Source organism: Trachemys scripta, chromosome 22 (assembly GCF_013100865.1).
Source record: "Trachemys scripta elegans isolate TJP31775 chromosome 22, CAS_Tse_1.0, whole genome shotgun sequence".
NCBI lineage: Eukaryota > Metazoa > Chordata > Testudines > Emydidae > Trachemys > Trachemys scripta.
The window spans coordinates 13,416,132-13,438,344 of NC_048319.1; the positions used below are offsets into that span (position 1 = coordinate 13,416,132).

Below are 22,213 nucleotides of genomic sequence, written 5' to 3' on the forward strand. Positions count from 1 at the left end.
AACCAGCCAGCCTGTGGTGAGAAGCATCTAAGTTTTTAAGGACATTGAAAGTGTTAAGATCAGCTTAGAATGTGTTTTGCTTCGATTTCATTTGACCAAATCCGACTTGTTGTGCTTTGATTTATAATCTCCTAAATCTACCTTTATAGTTAATACATCTGTTTGTTTGTTCTGCCTGAAGCAGTGTGTTTGGCTTGAAGCGTGACAGAGACTCCCCTTGGGATAACAAGCCTGATACATATCAATTTCTTTGTTAAATTGACAAACTTATATAAGCTTGCAGCATCCAGCGGGTACAACTGGACACTGCAAGACGGAGGTTCCTAGGGTTGAGTCTGGGACCGGAGCTATTGGCTAGTGTCATTCGGTTGCACAATCTAAGGAGCAGTTACATGCCAGAAGCTGTGCGTGACCAGCCCAGGAGTGGGGATTCTCACAGCAGAGCAGGGTAAGGCCGGTTCCCAGAGTCAAGGCTTGGAGTGACCTAGCAGATCACCGGTCCAGACAACACCAGAGGGGAACATCACAGCGAGTACCTAACCGCGGGCTAAAGGCAGCTCCCACCCCCCAAGTGAGTACTGAATTACTGGGCTGAAGGCAGTTCCTCCTCCTCCGCTGCTTGGTTTGTGTGCAGTGTGATGGCCCCTATGTATGGCCAATGGTTCAGGCCCCACAGGTAAAACAGGTGCATCACCACCTGTCTTCCCCCTGCATGGATCTCTCTGGCACCTGGGGGGAGGGGAGAGAGGGATCCAGCCGCCTGCAGGGCTCGGCAGTAGCGGAGCGGGGTTTCCTGAACCAGTGGTGCCTACATCTGGGACTTACACACCTGCATCCCTTCAATATCTAAACCTTGCTCCCAGTTTCTCCGTGCCTCAGTTCCCCTTTGGTACGAGGATCACAGCACATCAAGGGGGTGGGAGGTGAATCCCTCAAAGGCTGCGAGGGGTTCGGATACTGTGGTGGCTGAGGCCAGGAAGTGCCACACATGGATGGATTTCCACCATGGGGAGATTTTGCTGCATCCAGACAGATGCATTGGCCTGTTTGCTGGAGCATGTAATAAACTGTTTTCCCCTGCGCAGAGAGTGCACACAAGATCTGAAAATCGGAAAGCCCACGGGAGCGGCTGTGAACGCTGCACATGCCGGCGAGCACCGGTCACGCAAGTGGGTGTGACGGCCCCCGTCTGGGCAGCGCCCAGGGCTGAACTGGGACCCGGCAGAGCTAAAAGCACGAGCAGCAATAGACTCCTCTCCACTGTGGCTCAGGGACAGCCGGGACAGGGCACCACGAACGCGCCAGTGGAGTGCCCTGCAGTGAGTGCCACTGGGACACGGGTCTCAAAATCCTGATGTAACAAAAGGTGTATGTGGGGGGGCGGGAGGGAATTCACAATTTCCCCCACCACAATATTTTCCAATGTTCAACTCAGCTCTAAACGCCAGGGGTGGGGGATGGGCAGAGGTAGCTGCATTTTCAGTGCTAAGCACCCTGCACTCCAGCTGGCACCCAGGGGGACTCAGCACCGGGCCCTGCAGGGCTCAGGAAGGTGCTAAGCATCATCGGAGGGGGGGCAGGGTTTGTGCTGGGAGGGGCAGGAAGCCCAGAGCACACGCCCTACCCACACCTGCCCTGGGGGGTGCTTTGTGGCACTATCGCGCCCCCCCCCCCCCACTTCAGGTACAGAGGTGGAAACATTTTGGAGAGGGTTTGGGGCCCCGTGAGGGAAAATCCCATCCTGGGAGGGTCATATCATAAGTGAAGTTTCCAGCCAGGGGAAGTTTAACTAGCTATAGACTGAGCATGTGTTAGTGGATGCTAGTGTCAGAGGGAATGCGTGCTAATGAGAGCAGGTGTGTGTGTTAGTGTGTGTGCATGCACGAATGTGTGTGCATGTGCTAGTGTCAGCAGGTGTGTCCACACTAGTGTCAGCAGCTGTGTGTGAGTGCACTAGTAGCAGCGGGGTGTATGAGTGCACACTAGTGTCAACAGGTGTGTGCGTTAGTGTGTGCACTAGTGTCCGCAGGTGTGTGTGAGTGCACTAATATCAGGTGTTTGTGAGTGCGCACTAGTGTCAGCAGGTGTGTGTGTGTGTGTGTATGTGTGAGAGAGAGAGAGAGAGAGTGTTAGCAGGTGTGTGTGTGAGTGCACACTAGTGTTAGCAGGTGTGTGTGTATGATTATTATTATTTGTATGACAGTAGCACCCACTGGCCGGCCGAGGCTGGGCCCATTGTGCCAAGCGGCACGCAGCCAGAGTACTAGATGGGCCTTGCCATGGAGCACTTCTAGCCGGCCTAGCCCAGCCCGACCCCGGGGAAGGGTGGAACAGAGGCGCAGCATGAGGGGTGCAACCCTCACTTGGTGCCAGGGTGTGTTAGTTTAATCCTTTGAGTGCGGTTTAGTGCTGGGGGGGCGGAATTGGCTAACTGGGGAGACTGGGGGGGGGGGGGCAGGGCCCAGAAAGGGGGTGGGGTGGGGGGGGGGGCAGGGGAGGGGGGGGGGGGGGGGGGAGATAGGGCGGAGGGCAGGTGGGAGCGGGGGGGGAGGGGGAGTGGGCGGGAGGGGTCAGAGCAAGCAGCCAGTCAGCACAGAGGCAATGGCCAGTCAAAGCCACCTGATGCCCAGTCATACCCCGTGTGTGGGCGGCTCCCGGCTGCAGAACCAGCTTCCAGTGCGGGTGGGGGCTCCTCCCTGGGAGTTCCGTCTTCCCCAGCTCCCATGGCTCAGGGGGCAGGGTGCACTGTGAACACGGCCATGGTTTCAATGTGAGAGTGTTTGCCCGGGCACACGTATGTAGGACCATGCATGTGTGAGCATGTATATGTACATACCATGCATGTTTACGAACATAAGAATGGCCATACTGGGTCAGACCAAAGGTCCATCTTTGCAAGTGTCCACATATACATGTGGTGCATGCATATATGGGTGTATGTGCCTGTTCCTGTATGTTTGCATACATACTGGGCTGCATTAGTAGGAGCATTGCCAGCAGATCGAGGGAAGTGGTGAGGCCACACCTGGAGTATTGCGTCCAGTTTTGGACCCCCGCCACAGAAGGGATGTGGACAAATTGGAGAGAGTCCAGCGGAGGGCAACAAAAATGATCAGGGGGCTGGGGCACATGACTTATGAGAAGAGGCTGAGGGAACTGGGCTTGTTTAGTCTGCAGAAGAGAAGAGTGAGGGGGGATTTGATAGCAGCCTTCAACTACCTGAAGGGGGGATCCAAAGAGGATGGAGCTCGGCTGTTCTCAGTGGTGGCAGATGACAGAACAAGGAGCAATGGTCTCAAGTCACAGTGGGGGAGGTCTAGGTTGGATATTAGGAAACACTATTTCACTAGGAGGGTGGTGAAGCACTGGAATGGGTTCCCTAGGGAGGTGGTGGAATCTCCTTAGAGGTTTTTAAGGTCAGGCTTGACAACGCCCTGGCTGGGATGATTTAGTTGAGGTTGGTCCTGCTTTGAGCAGGGGGTGGGACTAGATGACCTCCTGAGGTCTCTTCCTGACATTCTATGATTCTATGTACGAGGGTGTATCCGTGTGGCTGGTTGTGTGCTGCTGTATGTATGTTAGGTGTGGATATGTGCCCACTGCCTGCACTTGTGTGTGTGTGTGTGTGGGGGGGGAGGTTGCGTCAGCGTCTCGAGCAAAGAAGCCACGTTCCTTGCTGGCTAATCCAAATGACTGTCGCAGCGTGGGCTGGCCTTCGCCCCACCTGCAAGTACTTGGCTGCCACCCAGGTACCAGGTCTGGGGTCAGGTGACACCTACAGGCCAACTGGCAGCTCGGTGAGGGCGAGCCATGCCAAGCTGGAGCTGCTGGCAGCAAGGGGCAGAAGCCCAAAGAGGAACAGGCTGGAGGGAACACCAGCAGCAGGGGCTGAGACACTGGCAAGCAGGGGAAGGCTTACTTGACTAACAAGAGTCTGGCTGGAGATCTCCACAAAGGGAAACTGAGGCAAAGGCCGGGCCTGACACCCAGTCGGGCACCCCCTATTACAACAACGCCTTTAGTCACGAAGCTGCTGAGCTAGTTTGGCTGAAGCCATGTTGGTGAATTTTGCCGAATCTCAGCTGGTCCCGATGACTAACGCACAGGCCAGGCAGAGGACAGTGGGACTCTGGTCGTTTTGTGCTGCTGCCACATTTTCAATCATTAAAACATGAGGGAAACACTTGGAAATAAACATCAGTAGGAGCCTCCGGAGAACTGAGTCCAGGTTCCAAGAGCCGGGGAGCAGCACTTCCTCTCCACCCACCCTTCTCCCGCCCCAGCCCCAGCCCCAGCGCAGTCCCTGGGCCCAGGAGACGTCCTGGCTACGCTGAACGTTCCCCAGCCTGGCAATGGGCCATTTGCGCTGATTGCAGGAATGTCAAGGGCTCACATGCTCGAGCACCCGCCACAGGAGGGCGCTGCTGGCTTGGCGCAACGGGACACACTCCTCCCGGCCGTCCCTGAGCTGTGGTTTGTGGCGAGTGGACAGGGGGGCATATGGCCACCAGATTGTGATCCAGGGGGCCGTCTGACCAGACTCATCCTGAATGAATCAGAAACCTGGCAGGTCTGGTTCAGAACTGAGCACCCCCCCCGGCGTGCATGTACCCATGGGGCACACGATGCCAGTCTGTTCCCAGCCTGTATGCGCTCTCGGAGAGCTGTGCTCGTGGCAGGGACATGCTAGGGCTTCCAGGGTAAATACGGGCCCTTTGGGACCAGTCTCTCAGCCTCGTGCAGGAGCAGGGAGTCGGCTGTTGCGGCTGTTGCGGCCCTGGGAGCAGAGCCACCAGGGCTAACTGTCCCCTATGTGCTTCAGCTCCTTCTGCAGCTTCTCAGTGAGCTTCTTGAAGGAAGGCCGCTTCCCCGGCTCTATCTCCCAGCAGCTCTTCATCAGGGTGTAGAGGGAGGGCGGGCATTCCTCAGGGGCCTCCATCCGGTACCCCTTCTCCACCATCTCCGTCACTTCCTTCAGAGTCTTGGGGGGGGGGGGGGGGGAGAGACCTGCTGTGAGATCCCCGGCTCCCTTTCTGCAGAGTAATGCCACGATCCACCTCCCACCACCCGGGCAGTGCTAAATCCTGCCCACCTCTGTCTGCGTGCTCTCACCCACCTCGAGCCCCCATCTCCCTCTGTGACACAGCCACTCCTGCTGCACAGCTGCTCCCCACGGCAGCTCCATGCCCCACGGAACAGCTGCTCTCCACGGCGCTGGTGTGCTCATGCTTCCCCCACGCCCAGGCACTTGGCATTAGCAAGACCTGAGAAATCTCATTTAACTGGATCCTTGTGCCATCCAGGCCTTAGCCCAGGGGTGGCAGGAGCCAGAAAGCCCCGGCCCAGGGGGAGCACTCACCATCTTGGAGTAGGGCGCCCGGCCATAGGAGAACAGTTCCCACAGGAGGATCCCGTAGCTCCAGACGTCCGACTTGGTTGAGAATTTCTGCAGGGAATGTGAGGAAGGTGACGCCGCAGCAGGCAGCCACAAAGCCACGCAGGGCTGGTGACCCAGGCCAGGGATGGGGGGCAGGAGCCTGTATCCCGCCTGGTGAATGGCCTCGCCCCATTTCTGGGTGCTCCCGGGAGAGTGGCAGGGCCACACACTGGGGGATGGGCCCTTTGCAGAGAATCTCCTTGGCCCTCGCTCTAGTGTAACTAGATCTGGGTCTGTAACCAGATGTGACACAGCTGGCTCCACACAGGGCTGGTGCAGGGCTCATCCCCACGGCAGCCCAGCGAGTGTCGCTTTGCCAGAGGCCCAGGCTGGCTCTTGGGTGTCTCCATGGAACCGGTTTGCCGGCTCCACCTTGCTCCCTGTTCTCTGTGCACTAGCAATCCCAGGATGCATTGCCACGCTGGTGCCACTCTGCACACGTGTCCCTGGGCACTTCGCCCCCTGCTGAGGCACGACAGGACAGCTGCACGGATTCTCCCAGAATGCACTGAGACGAAGCCGGCGAGGCAGCGTGGGGGATGCTCAGGCACAGGGAGACGCGCGGCTGCATGGGCACCACCCAAACGCATTGCTCTACCAGGGTCAGACGCGGGTGTCATGGCCTGTGACAAATCTCACTTGGGCTTGCCAAGATGATCTGAAGGGCGGGAGCCCTGCGAAGGCAGGGCTGCGCCGAGTGGCCCTGCCAGTCCCCTCCCCCTCACTCACATTATTTTTCAGGGCCTCCGGAGCCGTCCACTTGACTGGCAGCTTGGTGTCGTCTACGCCTTTCGGGTCCACCTTGGCCAAGCCGAAGTCACTCACTTTGGCCACGTTCTCCTCTGAGATCAGGATGTTGCGGGCAGCAAGGTCCCTGTGCACCAGCTTCTTGGACTCCAGGTAGTCCATCCCCTGGGAGATGTCCCTGCACGGCGTGGGCAGCCAAAACCAAGGGCACCGGGTGCATGGGGGGAGAAGGGATCAGCTCTATTCAGTGCCCATCTCCACACCTAACCGCCACCTCCGAGCCACAGACATGCACTTAGCCCCTCACTAAAGAGGACGACTCTTTGCTGCAGCCTGCCTGGGGCATGCCATCCCTTTGCAACCTGAATAAGAGCATAACCTAACCCCAGCCTCCGACCTGTGCAGGGCCCAGCTCCACCACTGACTCACTGTATGGCCCTGGGCAAATCACTTTCCCTTTGGGAAGTGGGGACAATGGCTGGGGCCTGCCTCCCAAGGGAAATGTGAAGCGCTTTAGATTCTCTAGGGGACAGAAGGCAAGGAAAGGGGCCACCTGTGATGAGGGTGGCCTTAGACAAGGCTTGTCCTGACTGCAAGGACAGAATTATCCCCTGCTTGGAGCATCCGGGCCACTGGGGGAAAGGTGCAGGACTCACAGGGCGAACTGGATGAGTTGCTTGGGCTGGAGGACGGATCTGCCGCGTGTCCGCAGGAAGTTGACCAGGTTCCCCTGCCGGAGGAGAGAGAAACACTTCTCAGAACCTGTCGCCTCTTGCATTAGCGAAAGGTTCTGCGCGGCCAGCCCCAGTGACAGGAGCCCTCTGGCCCGCTAGCGCCGCCCCCCAGCCATGCCTCCTCCCTGAAGAGCCTCCTTACTGCCCCACCTGCAGTATGAGCTGGGGGAACGGTCTCCACGGCCCAGTCAGTCCCTGGCCTCTCTGCGGGGGTTGGGTTTGCAACGGGGCCTATTCCCCGCGAACCGCCCTGGGACCCACCATCTTCCCGGAGAGGAAGGGTTTCCAGTCCCTGCGGAACCAGGCCGGATCTGACCCTGCGGCCTAGCCGTGAACCGCTCTCCGCCCCTGCGTGCCCGGGGGAGAGGGGTGCTGGAGAGGCGTCTCTGGGGCAAAGGGCCGGTCGGGGACCCTGGTTTGCTCTGATGCAGCAGGGCAGGCTGGGCCCGCGACGGTCTCACCTTGCTCATGTACTCCATGACGATATAGAGGCCGTTGTGCAGGATCACGCCCAGCAGCCGCACCAGGTTTTTGTGACGGACCTTCCTGGAGGAGGGAATGGCCGCGTCAAGGAAACGCCCGTCCAGTGCCAGGCCGGGGGGAGGGCTCTAACTACATGTGGTACTCACACTGAGAGAGCCCCTGGTTGTGAGGGAGGAGGACACAAGGTAACCCCCCCACACACACGCACAGCCCCTGGCCTGCAAGGGTGGGGGCAAGGGGAATACACAAACACACACCCAGCCCCTGTCCTGTGAGGGAGAGGGACACAGAGAATGGGGCTGCGAGGGAGGGGGCACAGGGAATACACATACACATGCAATCACAATCACACACATAAACCCAGCCCCTGGCCTGCAAGGGCGGGGGGGCATGGGGAATACACAAAGACACACCCAGCCCCTGTCTTGTGAGGGAGAGAGACACAGGGAACCCCTCTCCACACACACACACACACACACACACACACACACACACACACACACACACACAGCCTCTGGCCTGCGAGGGAGAGGACACAGGGAACCCCTCCCCACATACACACACACACACACAGCCTCTGGCCTGCGAGGGAGAGGACACAGGGAACACATGTAACCACACACTTCCTGTGTGGGGTTCTGTCCCATCTAGTGGCACCGAGACCACTTAGAGAGAGAGAAAACGAGTCTCCCCTACAGCCTTAGCTACCAGCCAGTTGACTCTTAGCTCACGCGGTAGCAGCTCATGCCCTAAGATCCCCGGTTCAATCCTGCCCACCACCAACGAGGGTCTGTCAGCGTTACACACACACAACAAACGCTGAGCTGCTACAGCCGAATTCTGCACTGCAGGGGGACTCTGCAGCGGGCTCCCTGGCGTGCGACTGCAGCCCTTGTTCTCGGTGGGGTGAGAACCCTTCAGACTCAAGGGGTGTCGTTAAAGGGAACCCACACACAGCGGTTGAGTCAGAGGACACCGGGCCCAGCAAACCTCCCAGATGTCTTTTCCTATTTAGGGATAAGCCCAGTTCACCCAGTTCTGGACAAATTGGAGAAATGGTCTGAGTTAAACAGGATGAAGTTTAACAAAGACAAATGCAAAGTGCTCCACTTAGGAAGGAAAAATCAATTTCACACATACAGAATGGGAAAAGACTGTCTAGGAAGGAGTACGGCAGAAAGGGATCTAGGGGTTATAGTGGACCACAAGCTAAATATGAGTCAACAGTGTGATGCTGTTGCAAAAAAACCAAACATGATTGTGGGATGTATTAACAGGTGTGTTGTGAGCAAGACACGAGAAGTCATTCTTCCGCTCTACTCTGCTCTGGTTAGGCCTCAGCTGGAGTATTGTGTCCAGTTCTGGGCGCCGCATTTTAAAAAAGATGTGGAGAAATTGGAAAGGGTCCAGAGAAGAGCAACAAGAATGATTAAAGGTCTTGAGAACATGACCTATGAAGGAAGGCTGAAAGAATTGGGTTTGTTTAGTTTGGAAAAGAGAAGACTGAGAGGGGACATGATAGCAGTTTTCAGGTATCTAAAAGGGTGTCATAAGGAGGAGGGAGAGAACTTGTTCACCTTAGCCTCTAAGGATAGAACCAGAAACAATGGGTTTAAACTGCAGCAAGGGAGGTCTAGGTTGGACATTAGGAAAAAGTTCCTAACTGTCAGGGTGGTTAAACACTGGAACAAATTGCCTAGGGAGGTTGTGGAATCTCCGTCTCTGGAGATATTTAAGAGTAGGTTAGATAAATGTCTATCAGGGATGGTCTAGACAGTGTTTGGTCCTGCCATGCGGGCAGGGGACTGGACTCGATGACCTCTCGAGGTCCCTTCCAGTCCTATAATCTATGAATCTATGAATCTATGAATAAACCCTGCCCTGCGTACGAAAGGCGACGTGGCTTTCCTCGGACTAACCGCTGGACGCAGTCACTCCACACCGGGCCAGCTCTGGGTTTTTACAGGGCCTGGACCTTCTGCCAAGCTGTGCACCGTGCAGGGGAGGCCACCCATGGGGAGTTTGGGGGCTGCTAATGCTTGTGGGGGCCCCCACCTGGGCTAAGCTGCCTGCACTGGGGGTAGCTGAACCCCTTGTCCTAGCCATCAGAGCCCTCCACAATTTACCCCACCCGCAAGCTCGCCTGTCTGCTCTGCCAGCAATGGGAGGGGGGCACAGGGCACCATCGCCTGGCTCCCCAGCAAGCACCCTGGTCCTTCCCTCTCACAGGAAAAGCCACCAGTCAAAACCTGCAAAGCCACCACTTCCCCCTCCTCCAACCCACTCGCTGTGGCCTCTACAGGCCACTGCTCCGCAGGGGCCGACGTGTGACTGCTGCTCCCACCAGCTCGGCAGGGTGCACATAGCTAATCTGTAGGGAAAGACCCTCTTCGTTCTATTACCCCCCCCGACTCCCACACCCCCACATGGAGACCTGTTGGCAGTGCCCCCCGCAGCTCCCTGCTGCTCTCGTCCCCCGGCTAGGGCTTGTCTCTTATACTCGGAGCTCTTCCCACAGTAGGATTGCCAACTTTCTAATCCCACGAAACCGTATACCCTGCCCCGCCCCTTCTCTGAGGCCCTGCCCATGCCCCGCCCCTACTCTGGGGGCCCGCCCCCCACTCACTCCATTCCCCCTCCCTCCGTCACTCGCTCTTCCCCACCCTCACTCACTTTCACCCAGCTGGGGCAGGGATTGGGTTGCGGGAGGGGGTTGCGGGCTCTGGGGTGGGGCCGGGGATGAGGGGTTTGGGGTGCAGGAGGGGGCTCTGGGCTGGGCCAGGGGGTTGCGGTGTGTGGGGGTGAGGGCTCTGGCCGGGAGTGGGGCTGGGAATGAGGGGTTTGGGGTGCAGGAAGTGGCTCCATGCTGGGCCAGGGAGTTGGGGTGCGGGGGGGGGGGGGGGTGCGGGGTCCCAGAGGCGCTTACCACGGCTCCAAGGAAGCAGCTGCCAGGTCCCTGCGGCCTTTAGGCACATGGGCGGTCAGGCGGCACTGTGCAATGCGCTCTGCCTTCCCAGCCAATGAGAGCTGTGGAGCCGGTACTCGGGGTGGGGGCAGTGGAGCCTCCCTGGCTACCCCAGCACCTAGGGGCCGCAGGGACCTGGCGGCTGCTTCCGAGAGCAGTGTGGAGCCAGGGCAGGTAGGAAGCCTGCCTTAGCCCTGGGCCCCCACTGTGCTGCTGACCGGACATTTCACAGCCCAGTTGGTGGTGCTGACCGGAGCCATCAGGGTCCCTTTTCGACCAGGCGTTCCAGTCGAAAACCGGACACCTGGGAACCCTGTCCTACAGTCACAGATCTTACGGGCAGAAGGGACCGTTCTGATTAGCACACAGGCCCGAGAGCCTCACCCAGTCAGTCCTGCATCCAGCCCATACCTTGTGGCTGAGCTAGAAAGACACATCCAGCCCTGATTTAAAGACTGCAGGAGATGGAGAGTCTGACGCATCCTTGGCAAGTTATTCCAATGCTTCGCTAACCCCACTGGCTTACTGCTAGTCTGAATCTGTCTAGCAAGTTTTCTCTTCGGGCAGGGGCTGTCCCTCACTACGTGTTTGTCCAGTGCCCTCATGGGGGGGCTCTGGCCAGATGGAGGCCATCACAATATAATGTAAAAAGGAGTCAGAATCATATTGAAATCACAGTCACTGTAAATTATTAGTAATTATTACTGAGGTTCATTATGAAAACACACAATCTCGCTCACAAACACACACAGCTCCCAGTCTCACAGAGGAACGCCAGCATGGCATGTTTGCTGGTCTAGCTACTCCCTTGAGGGGGGTGTCGACTCATCTAGATCAGTGTTTCTCAACCTGGGCATCAGGACCCCCAGGGGGTCGCGGGACAGCTTTAGGGGGGTTGAAAGTGCAGGGCCAGTGTAAGGGTGTGGCCAACAGGGCAGTTGCCTGGGGCCTCACATCACAGGGGGCCCCACAAAACTAAGCCACATGCTTCAGCCCTGGGAGCCGGGGCTCGGGCCTCAGGCTCCGGAAAGGGCTGCAGTAGTCTGGAAAGGTTGAGAGCCATGGTGCTAGACCAGCAAAGCGCGCCTACACGCTGGCCAAACCGCACTTTCGTCAGCGTAGCTTATTCCAGCCCCCTGCCCCCCGCTAGATAAGCTCTCCTAGTACAGCGGCTTAGCCCCCCGAGCAACACTGCTCTACCAGCACAAGTCTGCATGTCGGCCTGCTCTCCATCTCCCACGCACAGCCCCCAGCAGGATCCCTGCATGCTCGGTCATCCCCTGCAGGCTGCCCGTGCCCCTGCTCCCTGCCCACGGGGGAATCCGGCAGAGCACCGGGGGGCAGCGCAGGGAGCGCCCGCCCAGCCTCCTGGCTCACTTACGTCATGGCAGCGGTCTCAGCGAGAAAGGCCTGGGCGGTGACGTCGCACTTGATGTTCTTCACGGCCACTTTCTGCCCCATGTAATCTCCCTGCAGGACGGCTGCGGGGGTGGGGAGAGAGGGTGGTCAGGTGTCAAGCTGGCGGCCCCACCCCGGCGAGGGGGAAATGGAAGCAGGGTCTGGGGCAGGGAGGGCACAGCTCTGAGTAGCCCATCTACATCTGGAGGAGATGAAGGGAAGGGGGGGGGGGCGACTCCAAGGGCGAGTCCCACCTGGGGGGGTCCATCATGGGGTGGCTCCTAGGGGCCTGGTATGCACGTCCGCATGATAACTATCCCCCCAGTCCATCCCAGCCGCGAGGCCCTCTCTGCTTAGCCCCCCATGGCTCCCACTGGGCATGCTGATGGGAGCAAGGGGGTGTGTCCAGCACTGCCCGGCTGTACAGAGGGACTCAGCCGCCAAGGCTGCCCACCCAGCCTGCTCCCCAGAGCTCAATCCGTGCACTGGGTGGGCAGGGCCTCATGCCACCTCAGGATCCACCCCCTGCCTGGACCGACCCGAGCACTCACCTCCGAATTCTCCTTCCCCAATCTTGTCTCCCAGTGTGAGGTGCTGCAGTTTCAGTAACCAGCCGGCTGCAGGCGAGAGGACAGTGGCTAGTTACAAGGGGCAGAGCTGGGTCTTCCCCCCACGTCAGGCCTAACCCCGATCGAGGCCCCTCCGTGAGTTGAGTGCGAGTTTCACACCCCATAAGCTCCACCCAGCTCAGCCCCAGCAATGGGCTTCCTTGGCCGGAGCTCCCGGCTCTGTCACTCGAGAACGTTGGACCCTGGGGATTTTACCTTCCCCCCCAAAGTCCCAGCCACTTGCCCTAGTGTCCCCGACCCCCTTCACTCCCCACCCTGCAGTCTGCAGACAGATCCCTCATACCCTTGGCCAGCTCCTCCTCAGCAGACTTCATGCCGGGCTTTGGTTTGGGTTTTACCAGCTTGGTGCAGATGGCCCCCTGGTCCTTCATATAGTGCTGCAGACAGACAGACGGAGTTACTCAGGCTCACAGCTGCTGCCCAGTAAGCCTGCTGCACCCTACAGCACAGCGTTATGTCAGCCCTACCGGGCTGCTCCGGCCCAGGGTGCCTCTGCCACTGAGACCCGCCAGAGAGAGCAGGACTGGCAGCCCAGCGGGTCCCATACCGCCCTCCCCACTCTGCAATGGAGCTGGTGCGGCTTACTGTGCTGGAGTCTGGGCTGCTCCCTGCCATTCCCTGCAGGGGGCGTTGTTGAGACTCTGTGTTTGTGCGTGCGCACGCGCAGCAGACCCCAGTGACGGTGAAAGGGAGCTGGGATGAGCTCAGCCAGTAGGGGGCGCTGTACTGCCAGGACAGCTCCTCTCCTAGCCCCGCCCCCACTGGGAATGCGCTGCCACCCGCCCAGGCCAAGTCCCTACCAAGTCCTCTAACCCAGAGCAGGAAGACAAGACTGGCCTGGCCTGGCCAACAGGGCCTTGGCCAAGGCTGCAGGAGACCTGGGTTTGATTCTTGGCTCAGCCACTAGTGCTCTTGGGCAAGTCACTGAATGTGCCCATCTGTCAATGGAGATCTGCCCCCTGCCACCCGGAGGGGCTGGGCATAGGCAAAACGGCTCAGGATTAGCACATGGGACTCCTGAGGGCTATTCCCAGCTCTGTGGCTGATTCACTGTGCAACCAGGAGTTGCCACTTCCCTGTTTCTCTGTTTCAGTTTCTCTGCCTGTTAGGTAGGGATAAAAATACATCGCTGCTTCGCAGGGCAGGGCTTATTCCCCAAATGTGGGTGTCAGCAGCCCTGGGCTGGGAAGTGATGCAGAAGGCCTGAGGATGACTGTTAAGAAATAGCAGATTCCACTTCCTTCCGCCGGGTTTCAGCAGCATCTATATTTAGATCGGGCGGTTTTGGCTGACAGCTGCCGCGCAGCTTGGGAACAGAGCACTGAGAAGATAGGGAGGGGCCAGCTGGGCAGTGACCTTCTCCCGGGGCTGTTGGTCTCAGAGGGGGTGGGGAGGTGGGCGGTTGGCTGGATGCAGTGCAGGAACAGCTCGCCCACCGCCCCCTCCCCGGGATGGAGCATCTGCTTGTCTAGGTTCTTATGCAGCCCCGGAGCTGAGCCCGGGTGCAGGTGGGCCTGATGCTTTTGCTCTGGTTAGTTTCTTTGCCCAGTGGAGCCCCCTATTGACTCCAGGGAGCTGTGGCTGCGCCAGTTGCCATGGGGGGCTGGGACCCTGGGTAGGCGTCCCGCTGACCTCGATCATGTCAATGAGGTTGTAGAAGGAGATGGAAGCATCGATGCTCAGCTGGTTCTCCTGGTAGATGACGCGGTAGTGGATGACCTCCTTGCCGAAGCTGACGCACAGCACGTAGTCCCCGGGGTGCCGGATGGACTCCCGCACCAGGAAGAGCCCGTCCTCAGGGGGCTGGAGCGCCTGCACGGCCTCCACACCGGAGATCTTCCCGTGGAACCAGCTGGGGGACAAGAAGGAGAGGGCGCCTGAGAGGAAACACGCTACACGCGCTAGGGAACCGACCCCAGCTCCGCACATGAGCAGTACGGTGGAGACCCCCTCGCCCCTCCTGAGCTCCCTCCCATCCCGGGAAGTGCGGGGAAGGGGTGGGGGGTGAGCTGCTCCTGCACTACATCCAGCCAACCGCCCACCTACCCACCCCCTCTGAGTGCCACGCTAGAGACCAACAGCCCCAGGAGAAGGTCACTGCCCAGCTGGCCCCTCTCCAAGCCAAAGCAGGGCTGACCCCTGCTAGCTCCAGTCTGGTGGGGGGGGCACTCCAGGGGAGGCCCACGTAGCCAGACATCCAGCCTGTGGCTAGGGCCAATCCTTGATGCTTTGGGGGAAGGGCAAAAAGCACCCACAATGCACCTGGCCAACCCCATGCAGCTGACTATGGAGCGGGGAATATCCCCTTCCTGACCCCTGCAGTGACCAGCACGCGGCCTGAAGCCTGAGATTCGAGCTACCCCTACATCAGCCAGTAGAGCTGTAAAATGACCCGGTCTCCCCCCTTACTAGACGTGACCTGAGCCATGGCAAGACCCATGGCCCGGGCATGGCGTTAACTCCCAGGTGCTCTGGGTGGCTGTGGGTGCCAGCTGACCTCAGCCAAAAGTGGGAAGGAAATCGATCTCCTTCATAACGCGAGCGCACCCCATGCCACAGTGCTGGCGCTGCCAGCGGGCTCGGCTGTACTCACGGCATCAGGCTGAGCTTGGGGTCGACACGGATGGCTTCGCGCTCCCGCACCGAGCTGGCCGAGAGCAGCCCCTCCTCGCCGGTGTCATGGTGTTTCGCTTGGTACCAGCCTTTCTGCTGAAGGGGAACGTGGTGGGATCTCGATGCCATTGGCACTTTGGGGGGAGGGGTCTTACTCCCCGGGGGAAGGGGCATCTGGAGACAACTCCACTAGCCCACCCCCAGCTCTCCTCAACTCCCGACTCCCTCCACTGGCGGGTTCTCATTGCTGCTCTGACGGGGGGGAGAGGGGGGGCAAGGTGGGAAGGGAACGGTGTGGAGGGGCGAGGTCGGGGGGGACGGACGGTGGGGTGGTGCCAGGTGGGATCCTGCCGTCCTAGGCTAAATCAGAGTCTGACCCTGCCGGCTCTATACCCATGCTCCATGGCATGTGTTACAGCAGCTCCTCGGGGCCCATGCAACTGGGGGCCAGGCTCTGCACACACACGGCTAAGGAAAGGGGGTCCCTGCCCCACAGAGCCCCCTAGAGGGAGGCAGAGGGCTTTTGCCCCATTGCCAGGAGAACGTGGGCAAGCAGCCGCTGCCCTTTCTGCGGGTCCCTTCACAGCGGTTTGCCCTCAGGAGCCGCTCCTCCCCCAGTGCCCGTGCGCCAGGCTGGAGCCAGCCGGCCTAGCCCTCTGGGCTCGTGTCCCGTGCCCTGCGCCCAGCGTTTCCCATATGCCTCCGCGCCGCCCGGCTCACCTCGCAGATCTTGACGATGGTGACGATGTCACCCTTGCGGAAGGCGAGCTCGTGGGCTTTGGGCTTGGTGTGGTCGTGCTTGGTGATGCACTGCGTTCCCGGCAACCAGCGTTTCTGTGGCAACAGGGGGTGGCATCAGGGCAGCTGGCAACAAGCCAGGGCTCCCCCTCTTCCCCTGGCAGCTAGACATGAGACTGTCGCCCCTCCAGGTGGGTGTAAGGGGTACGCTCTAGGGGCTGGCTGAACCCTCTGCAGGACTGCAAGGGCGAGACAGGCACCTCTGCGCTGTGACTTTGGGGCACTCCCCACCCGAGCTGCACAGCTGATCAATGGGCCGAGCAGGTATCACACAATGCCAGGTATTGCCGGGCAAACAGGTGCCAACTAGGCAATGGCAGAGGGGCATGCAGGCACTGTAGGTTAGCTAGGAAGACAAGCAGTGTCATGCCAGATGGGATCAGCTCCCCCAGTGCCAGCTGCTGCAGGAGAAGGGCCGCGTAGCCCCATTAAGGGACAACGGGACAATTATCTTGGCCCATGGTGGAAGGTTCTTCCTTGCTGGCCCCAGGCAGATAGTGGGTGGTTTATGCCTTGGAGCTCGAGGGAATAGATCAGACCCTGGCACCGGGGGTTCCATGAAGGAGGAGTGGAGGGGCTAGGCCCCCCATGCATTTGGAGATGGTCCCAGAGTACAGCCCAGCCCAAGGGCGGTGAGTGGGTGAAGGAGAGGAGGGGAGACCTGCGAGTGCATGGGGGGAGGGAGTTAGCGGGATTTCACCTTGGGGTGTCACATTCAGTGACCAGTGGTGCCTGCACAATCTGCCCCCCTGTGTGGCTGTGTTCCCCAGGCTGCCCATTTGCATGGGCTCATGCACACTACAGGCACCCGGGTTTGAAAATCCAGCCCTCCAGGAAAGAGTCAGCCACGCTCCAGGGGCCCTGCGAGGGCTGGAGCAGCCTGAACCACTTACTGTTGACATGCTGCCTGGCTCATCAGCGCATCCACAGCTGCTCTGGGGAATCCAGCAGCAATCACCTGGGAGGAGACAGAAACGGCCATTGGTCTCTGAGCTGCAGAGAAGGAAGGACCGCAGGGGCCAACCCTGTCTCCACTCTGTTGGGGTTTTCTTGTTCAAAGAGAAACTGTCAAGCAAACATTAGAACAGCTGCTGCGCTCCACCCCAGAAGCAGCTGCCTTTAGTCTGGGGTGAACTGATTCCCACTGTGTCGTGCAGGTGTGAAGAGCTTCGGGATCCTTCGAGGTGTGGACATGGGCGATTACATGTCACTGTTATTATTAGCAAGGCATTTTCCCCTCTCAGCACCACAACTGTCCAGGAGTGTCAGTGTGAAGAGGTGTGTTCACACCTGGCAGGTCTGAGCTGAAGATGTTTATGGTGACAACCGTGAACCAGCGTCTGACCCAATACCAGGTGGCCTGGGTAAGGTTGTAGCAAGATGCTGATCTTTGTGACAAATGATCACATGGCCTAACACGAGCCTGGTAAACTGTCCAGCCACCATCACACAAGGTCCTTTCAGACCAAGACGTGGTCCCTCTACAGCTCCTTCCCGCTGACAGCCTCCAAACACATCCCAATCATCCCTTCATTACCCCCAGCCCCTCCTGCGCCTCCCCAAGACGGCAGCATCCCGGCTTGGCAGCAGGATTCTCAGGCACTCGGCTCTGGCCCACCTCTGCTCCCACTGAAGGCACTGGGCGGCTTCTCCCTGAGGCCAGCTGGGAGAACTTGGGGGAAGCCCCCGCCCCTCCCCCCCGAGCTGTCTTGCCCAAGGCCACCCAGCAAGTCAGTGGCAGAACCAAGACTAGGACCTGGTCCCCCTGGCCCCTCTGCTGTCCCCACAAGGTCACATGCTTTCCTAGAGCCCGGACTAGACGTGACGAGCCAGGACTCCCCTGCCCTGCTCTAACCACTAGGTCGTAGAGTTTAAAGGCAGAAGGGACCCCCAGGCCATCCAGCCTGACTTCCTGGAGATCACAGGCCCCCACCCCCACCCCCACCCAGCCCCCGCACACTGATCCAACATCTGAAACGAGACCAAGGTATTACAGCCCACAGGAAACTAGACTGGTCCGTGCCACAGACACAGCACAGGAGGGGCCCGAGGCCCCCGCAATGGCAGGGAAATGAGTGAGAGAGACCCAGAGAACCCTGACATGTGACCCGCACCCCCACGCTGCAGAGGCAGGTGAACCGTCCCCTCTCCCCTCCCAAGGTCACCGCCAGCCTGACCTGGGGCAAAATTCCTCCCTGACCCACACTGGGCGATGGGTTAGTCCCTGGGCATGGGAGTAAGGGCCAGCCAGCCAAGCACCTAGCTAGAGAGAACATCCAGTGCCACCTCGGAGCCCTGCCCCTCCCCATCCAGTGACCCGGCCCAGCCCTGCCCCTCCCCATCCAGTGCCACCTTGGAGCCCTGCCCCTCCCCATCCAGTGACCCGGACCAGCCCTGCCCCTCCCTGTCCAGTGCCACCTCGGAGCCCTGCCCCTCCCCATCCAGTGACCTGGCCCAGCCCTGTCCCTCCCTGTCCCTTGACCCGGCCCAGCCCTGGCCCTCTCCATCCAGTGACCCGGACCAGCCCTGGCCCTTCCCGTCCGGTGACCCGGCCCAGCCCTGGCCCTCCCTGAGGTTTCAGAGGAAGGAGATAAAAAACCTCACCACCAGTCCAGCCCTGTATGCGGGTGTATGCGGGGGTGGGGGTCACTGCAGGTGGCCGGCTGAAACCCAGACGCGTGAACATTTAGGAACTTAGGAAGAAAAACAGAAGTGGCCCCCGAGCTGCTGGGCCCTGCCCCCACCTGGGCTCACACACACTTTCCCTTTTCTCGTTTCTGGGTGGGTCAGTTCTGTGCATGGGAGGAGGGTGTGGAGCCCCTGGCACATCTCTTACATGGCCCCTTCCCAGCTCAGACCATGCTGATGAACTTTTCCCTAGAAACCCACCTCCCAGAACGAGCAGGTTTTTTTTCCTTTCAAGAAACCTTTTCCTTCCGTAACTGGTCACAGCCAGGCACTCAGGGCTTCACTGCGAGCTGTCGGCAGTGCAGTCACAGAGGGTCCTGTCTACACAGCAACTAGACCCCCGCGGCTGTGTGACAGTGTTATTTATCCACAGGACACTGCCAGACAACTCAGGCTTGCGGGGTTTGGGCTGAGGGGCTGTTTCACTGCTCTGGGCTCGGCCTGGAGCCCGGGCTCTAGGACCCTGAGAGGTGGAAGGTCCCAGAGCGGAAAATGTGGTTTCACAAGCAACTTTCTGCTTCACACCCCTGAAGCTGCAATTACACCTTCTTTGGTTGCCTTGCTCCAGAGCCAGGGGCATGAGCACTTAGGCTACCTGGCTGCCAACAAGTGAAGTCTAAAGAGAGCAGATCTGAACCCACGGAATGCTGCAAAGCTGGCAACCCAGCTCCCAAGGTGATGGCCGTGGAATCGGGGCCGTCGGTACAGATTGCTTGTCAAGAGTCTGTGTGATCGACACCAGACAGATACAAACTCCCCTGCTGGGAATGCAGCAAGGGGATTATGGTAGACTCTGCCATCTGCTTTAGGGGGATGAGTAAGTATTGTCCCCATTTTGCAGATGGGAAAACTGAGGCACAGTGGGGACTTGTCTAATGTAGCAGGCGCTGTCACTGGCTGAGCTGGGACAGAACTCAGGAGAAGCTGTGCTCAGACTGCTGACCACTCCAATTGGGCCCCGTCTTCTCCTCACAGAAGGGCCCGACGCGCTCACCTCACTCTGCACTGGCAGTGTCCTGTGGCCAGGCAGGAGCAGAGATGGGAAAAGCACCCAGGGCTCCTGACTCCCAGTTCCGGGATGTCATAAGAACGGCAATGGAGGGCCAGACCAATGGGCCAGCTAACCACATACCCTGGCTCTGACAGCAGCCAGTGCCAGGTACTTCTGGGGGAATGAACGGAACAGGCAACTTCAAGTGATCCATCCCATCGTCCAGTCCCAGCTTCCGGCAGTCAGAGGCTATGGACACCCAGAGCATGGGGTTGCGGCCCTGACCAGCTTGGCTAATAGTCATTGATGGACTTATCTCCAGGAGCTTTCTCATTCTTTTTTAAACCAAGTTACACCTTTGGCCTTCACAACATCCCCTGGCGACGAGTTCTACAGGTTGACCGTGCATTGAGTAAAAGAGAACTTCCCTAGGTCTGTTTTAAACCTGCTGCCTGTACATTTCATTGGGGACCCCCTGCTTCTTGTGGGAGGGGTGGGGTAAATAACACTGTCACATTCTCCAGTTAGCAGGAGAGAGGGTGCCGCAGTGCACTGGGCTGCGGCCACTGGCCTTTCACCATTGTCGGCCACAGTTAAATCCTGCCTTAGAGAGTACAGCAGTGCCATGAGTCCAGTGTTCTTGAGTCTCATATTTCCTCCACAGCAGCTTTCCCGCTTTTAAAGGCAAGTTGGCCTTGTGACTAAGGTAGTAAGTAGGACTCAGGAGCTCTGGGGTCAAATCCTGACTCTGCCACAGATGCCCTCTTTGACCTTGGGAAAGTCACTTACCCCCTGATTTCTCATCTGTGCAATGGAGATAATTGTCTATTTAGACTGTAACTTCAGGGGGGCAGGGACTGTCTCTTAATAAGCAAATACGTGACGTCTAACAATGCCACATTGATCTTGGCTGGGGCATCTGGACGCTGTGGAAATATAAAGAATACATCGGGTACTAATTTGGCAGCTGAGTCTCTATTGAACAGCTTCCCTCGGTCCCTTTCCAAAGCTCTCCCAGTCATTTCGATGCAGCTAAACACTATGGACCAATTTCTAGCTCATCATCTGGTGGCAGCACAGGCAGGCACGCACCATTTGGGGCAACTGGCAGTGCCAGCAGGGAAGGCTGGAGCATCACCTGGTCTGGAGTTACCGTAATGACCAAGAGAGCAGCAGAGAAAGGCAATAATTGCCCTAATTTAATCCCGGCAGGCCAGATGAGGCTGATTAAAGGCCAATCAGAGCAGCCTAAAAACAGCTTGGGAGGTTGAGTGGAGGCAGAGTTTAAACATTGGAAGCTTCAGGCAGCTGGACTTGAATGCTGGGGACTCAAACTGGGGTTTGCTGGTCTTGTTCTTGTGCTTTGGTGGGTGGCCTCTCCCAGCTCTGCCGGATAACACTGGAGCCGCTCTCACAAGAGAGAGAAAAACACCTGGGATTTTTGCTTGGATGCAAGCCGGACTCCTGCTGATTGGGCCAGTGGGGAGCCCTGCATCTGAGGGCGGGTCAGGCAGAACTGTGACAAGCTGCTGTAACCAACTGCCCTTGCTGGGCCCATGTCACAGGCGGTTGGCTGCACCATTTGCCTGAACACTCACACCCCGCCCAGACGACGATTTTGGCAAGTCATTTCTTTTTAAACGGGATCATCCAGGCTCAGCGGAAGATGAGCTAAGATCCTGCTGCCCAAAGAAGAGGATATCATACTGGGCAAGAGGCGTCACCCCGCAACAGAACTACACTACAGAGAAAATGATTCAGGACTTGATACCAGCTATTTCTCTGAACCAGGGCAGAGTGGGGAAGTCAGCGTGGGCGGTGCTGACACCCTCCTTCTCCTTCATCTTAGGTCAGCCTGGGAAATCTAGAAGTGACCATTATGATAACACAGACCAGAGAATGGCCCCTGGTGCGTCCGGTATCCAGCCCCTAGCTTGTAGTTGAGCTAGAGGGTATCTTTTAGAAAAACACACCCAGTTTTGATTTTAAGACTCCACCATATACCCTGGCAAGTTGTTCCAATGGTTAATCAGCCTCACTGTTAAACGTTTGCACCTTATTTCTAACCTGAATTTGTCTAGCTTCATCTTCCAGCCATTGGATCTGGCTACAGAAATATCCTGTTTGTAAACCCACAGTAATTCCCTTGACGTTCATGGAGTTATTCCTGATTTATGCTACCATGAGCGGGACTGGATTAAGGCACTAGGCCAGCACCTATGTCTCCAGCTCCTGGAGTCCTGTGATTACATCAGAATGTCAGCTTTAAACAAGTAAGTTTCGAGCCCTCAGAGCAGTGAAGAAAAGATTTAAAATATTTACACTCAGGCCATGATGCAGTGATGTCTGCTGAGAGCCTGAGACCATCACTCTGAGAGGGAGGAACTGCCTCATGCGTTTCAATGGGCTGTTAACTCCAACACCCATGGCTCTGGAGAGCATTGCCAGCTCCACCCTGGCAGTGGTCCACCTGCAGCAGCAGGACAGGAATGCAATGGGCCCAACCCCCCACCAAAGCAGAGAAATATCCACAATCATGAAATTTTTAAAAATAACACATTGTAAGTTCTTGCCCTTCACCTTCTGGTTTCTGAGCCTTTCACTCACTCGCTTCATATTTTCAAGCTTTTCTCCACAGCCGTAAGAGCTAGAAACTTACTTTTTTTGAAAAAAGAAAGCCGAGATTCCCATATATTCACATGACTCCAAGATCTGGGTCTTTAAGAATAA

The 22,213-nt window shown here is 58.1% G+C and overlaps 1 protein-coding gene across 7 annotated transcripts in view; it reads right to left on the reverse strand.

Moving 5' to 3' along the window:
* Nucleotides 1-3,544: 3,544 nt before the first annotated feature.
* Nucleotides 3,545-22,213, reverse strand: part of LOC117868781 (megakaryocyte-associated tyrosine-protein kinase-like) — a 116,629-nt gene continuing 97,960 nt past the window's right edge. For 2 of the 7 annotated variants that reach the window (XM_034755008.1, XM_034755009.1), the window contains 12 exons: nucleotides 16,698-16,762; nucleotides 15,727-15,840; nucleotides 14,987-15,102; nucleotides 14,026-14,245; nucleotides 12,677-12,770; nucleotides 12,316-12,381; nucleotides 11,748-11,847; nucleotides 7,380-7,464; nucleotides 6,841-6,914; nucleotides 6,167-6,362; nucleotides 5,360-5,446; nucleotides 3,546-4,981 (listed from right to left, as the gene is read on the reverse strand). In XM_034755008.1, coding sequence (XP_034610899.1) covers nucleotides 4,799-4,981; nucleotides 5,360-5,446; nucleotides 6,167-6,362; nucleotides 6,841-6,914; nucleotides 7,380-7,464; nucleotides 11,748-11,847; nucleotides 12,316-12,381; nucleotides 12,677-12,770; nucleotides 14,026-14,245; nucleotides 14,987-15,102; nucleotides 15,727-15,840; nucleotides 16,698-16,762 — 1,400 coding nt within the window. In that variant the 3' untranslated portion in view covers nucleotides 3,546-4,798. Of the gene's footprint in view, nucleotides 4,982-5,359; nucleotides 5,447-6,166; nucleotides 6,363-6,840; nucleotides 6,915-7,379; nucleotides 7,465-11,747; nucleotides 11,848-12,315; nucleotides 12,382-12,676; nucleotides 12,771-14,025; nucleotides 14,246-14,986; nucleotides 15,103-15,726; nucleotides 15,841-16,697; nucleotides 16,763-22,213 lie in introns of those variants that run through there. The other 5 variants (XM_034755010.1, XM_034755002.1, XM_034755003.1 and 2 more) reach the window with 5 other exon arrangements.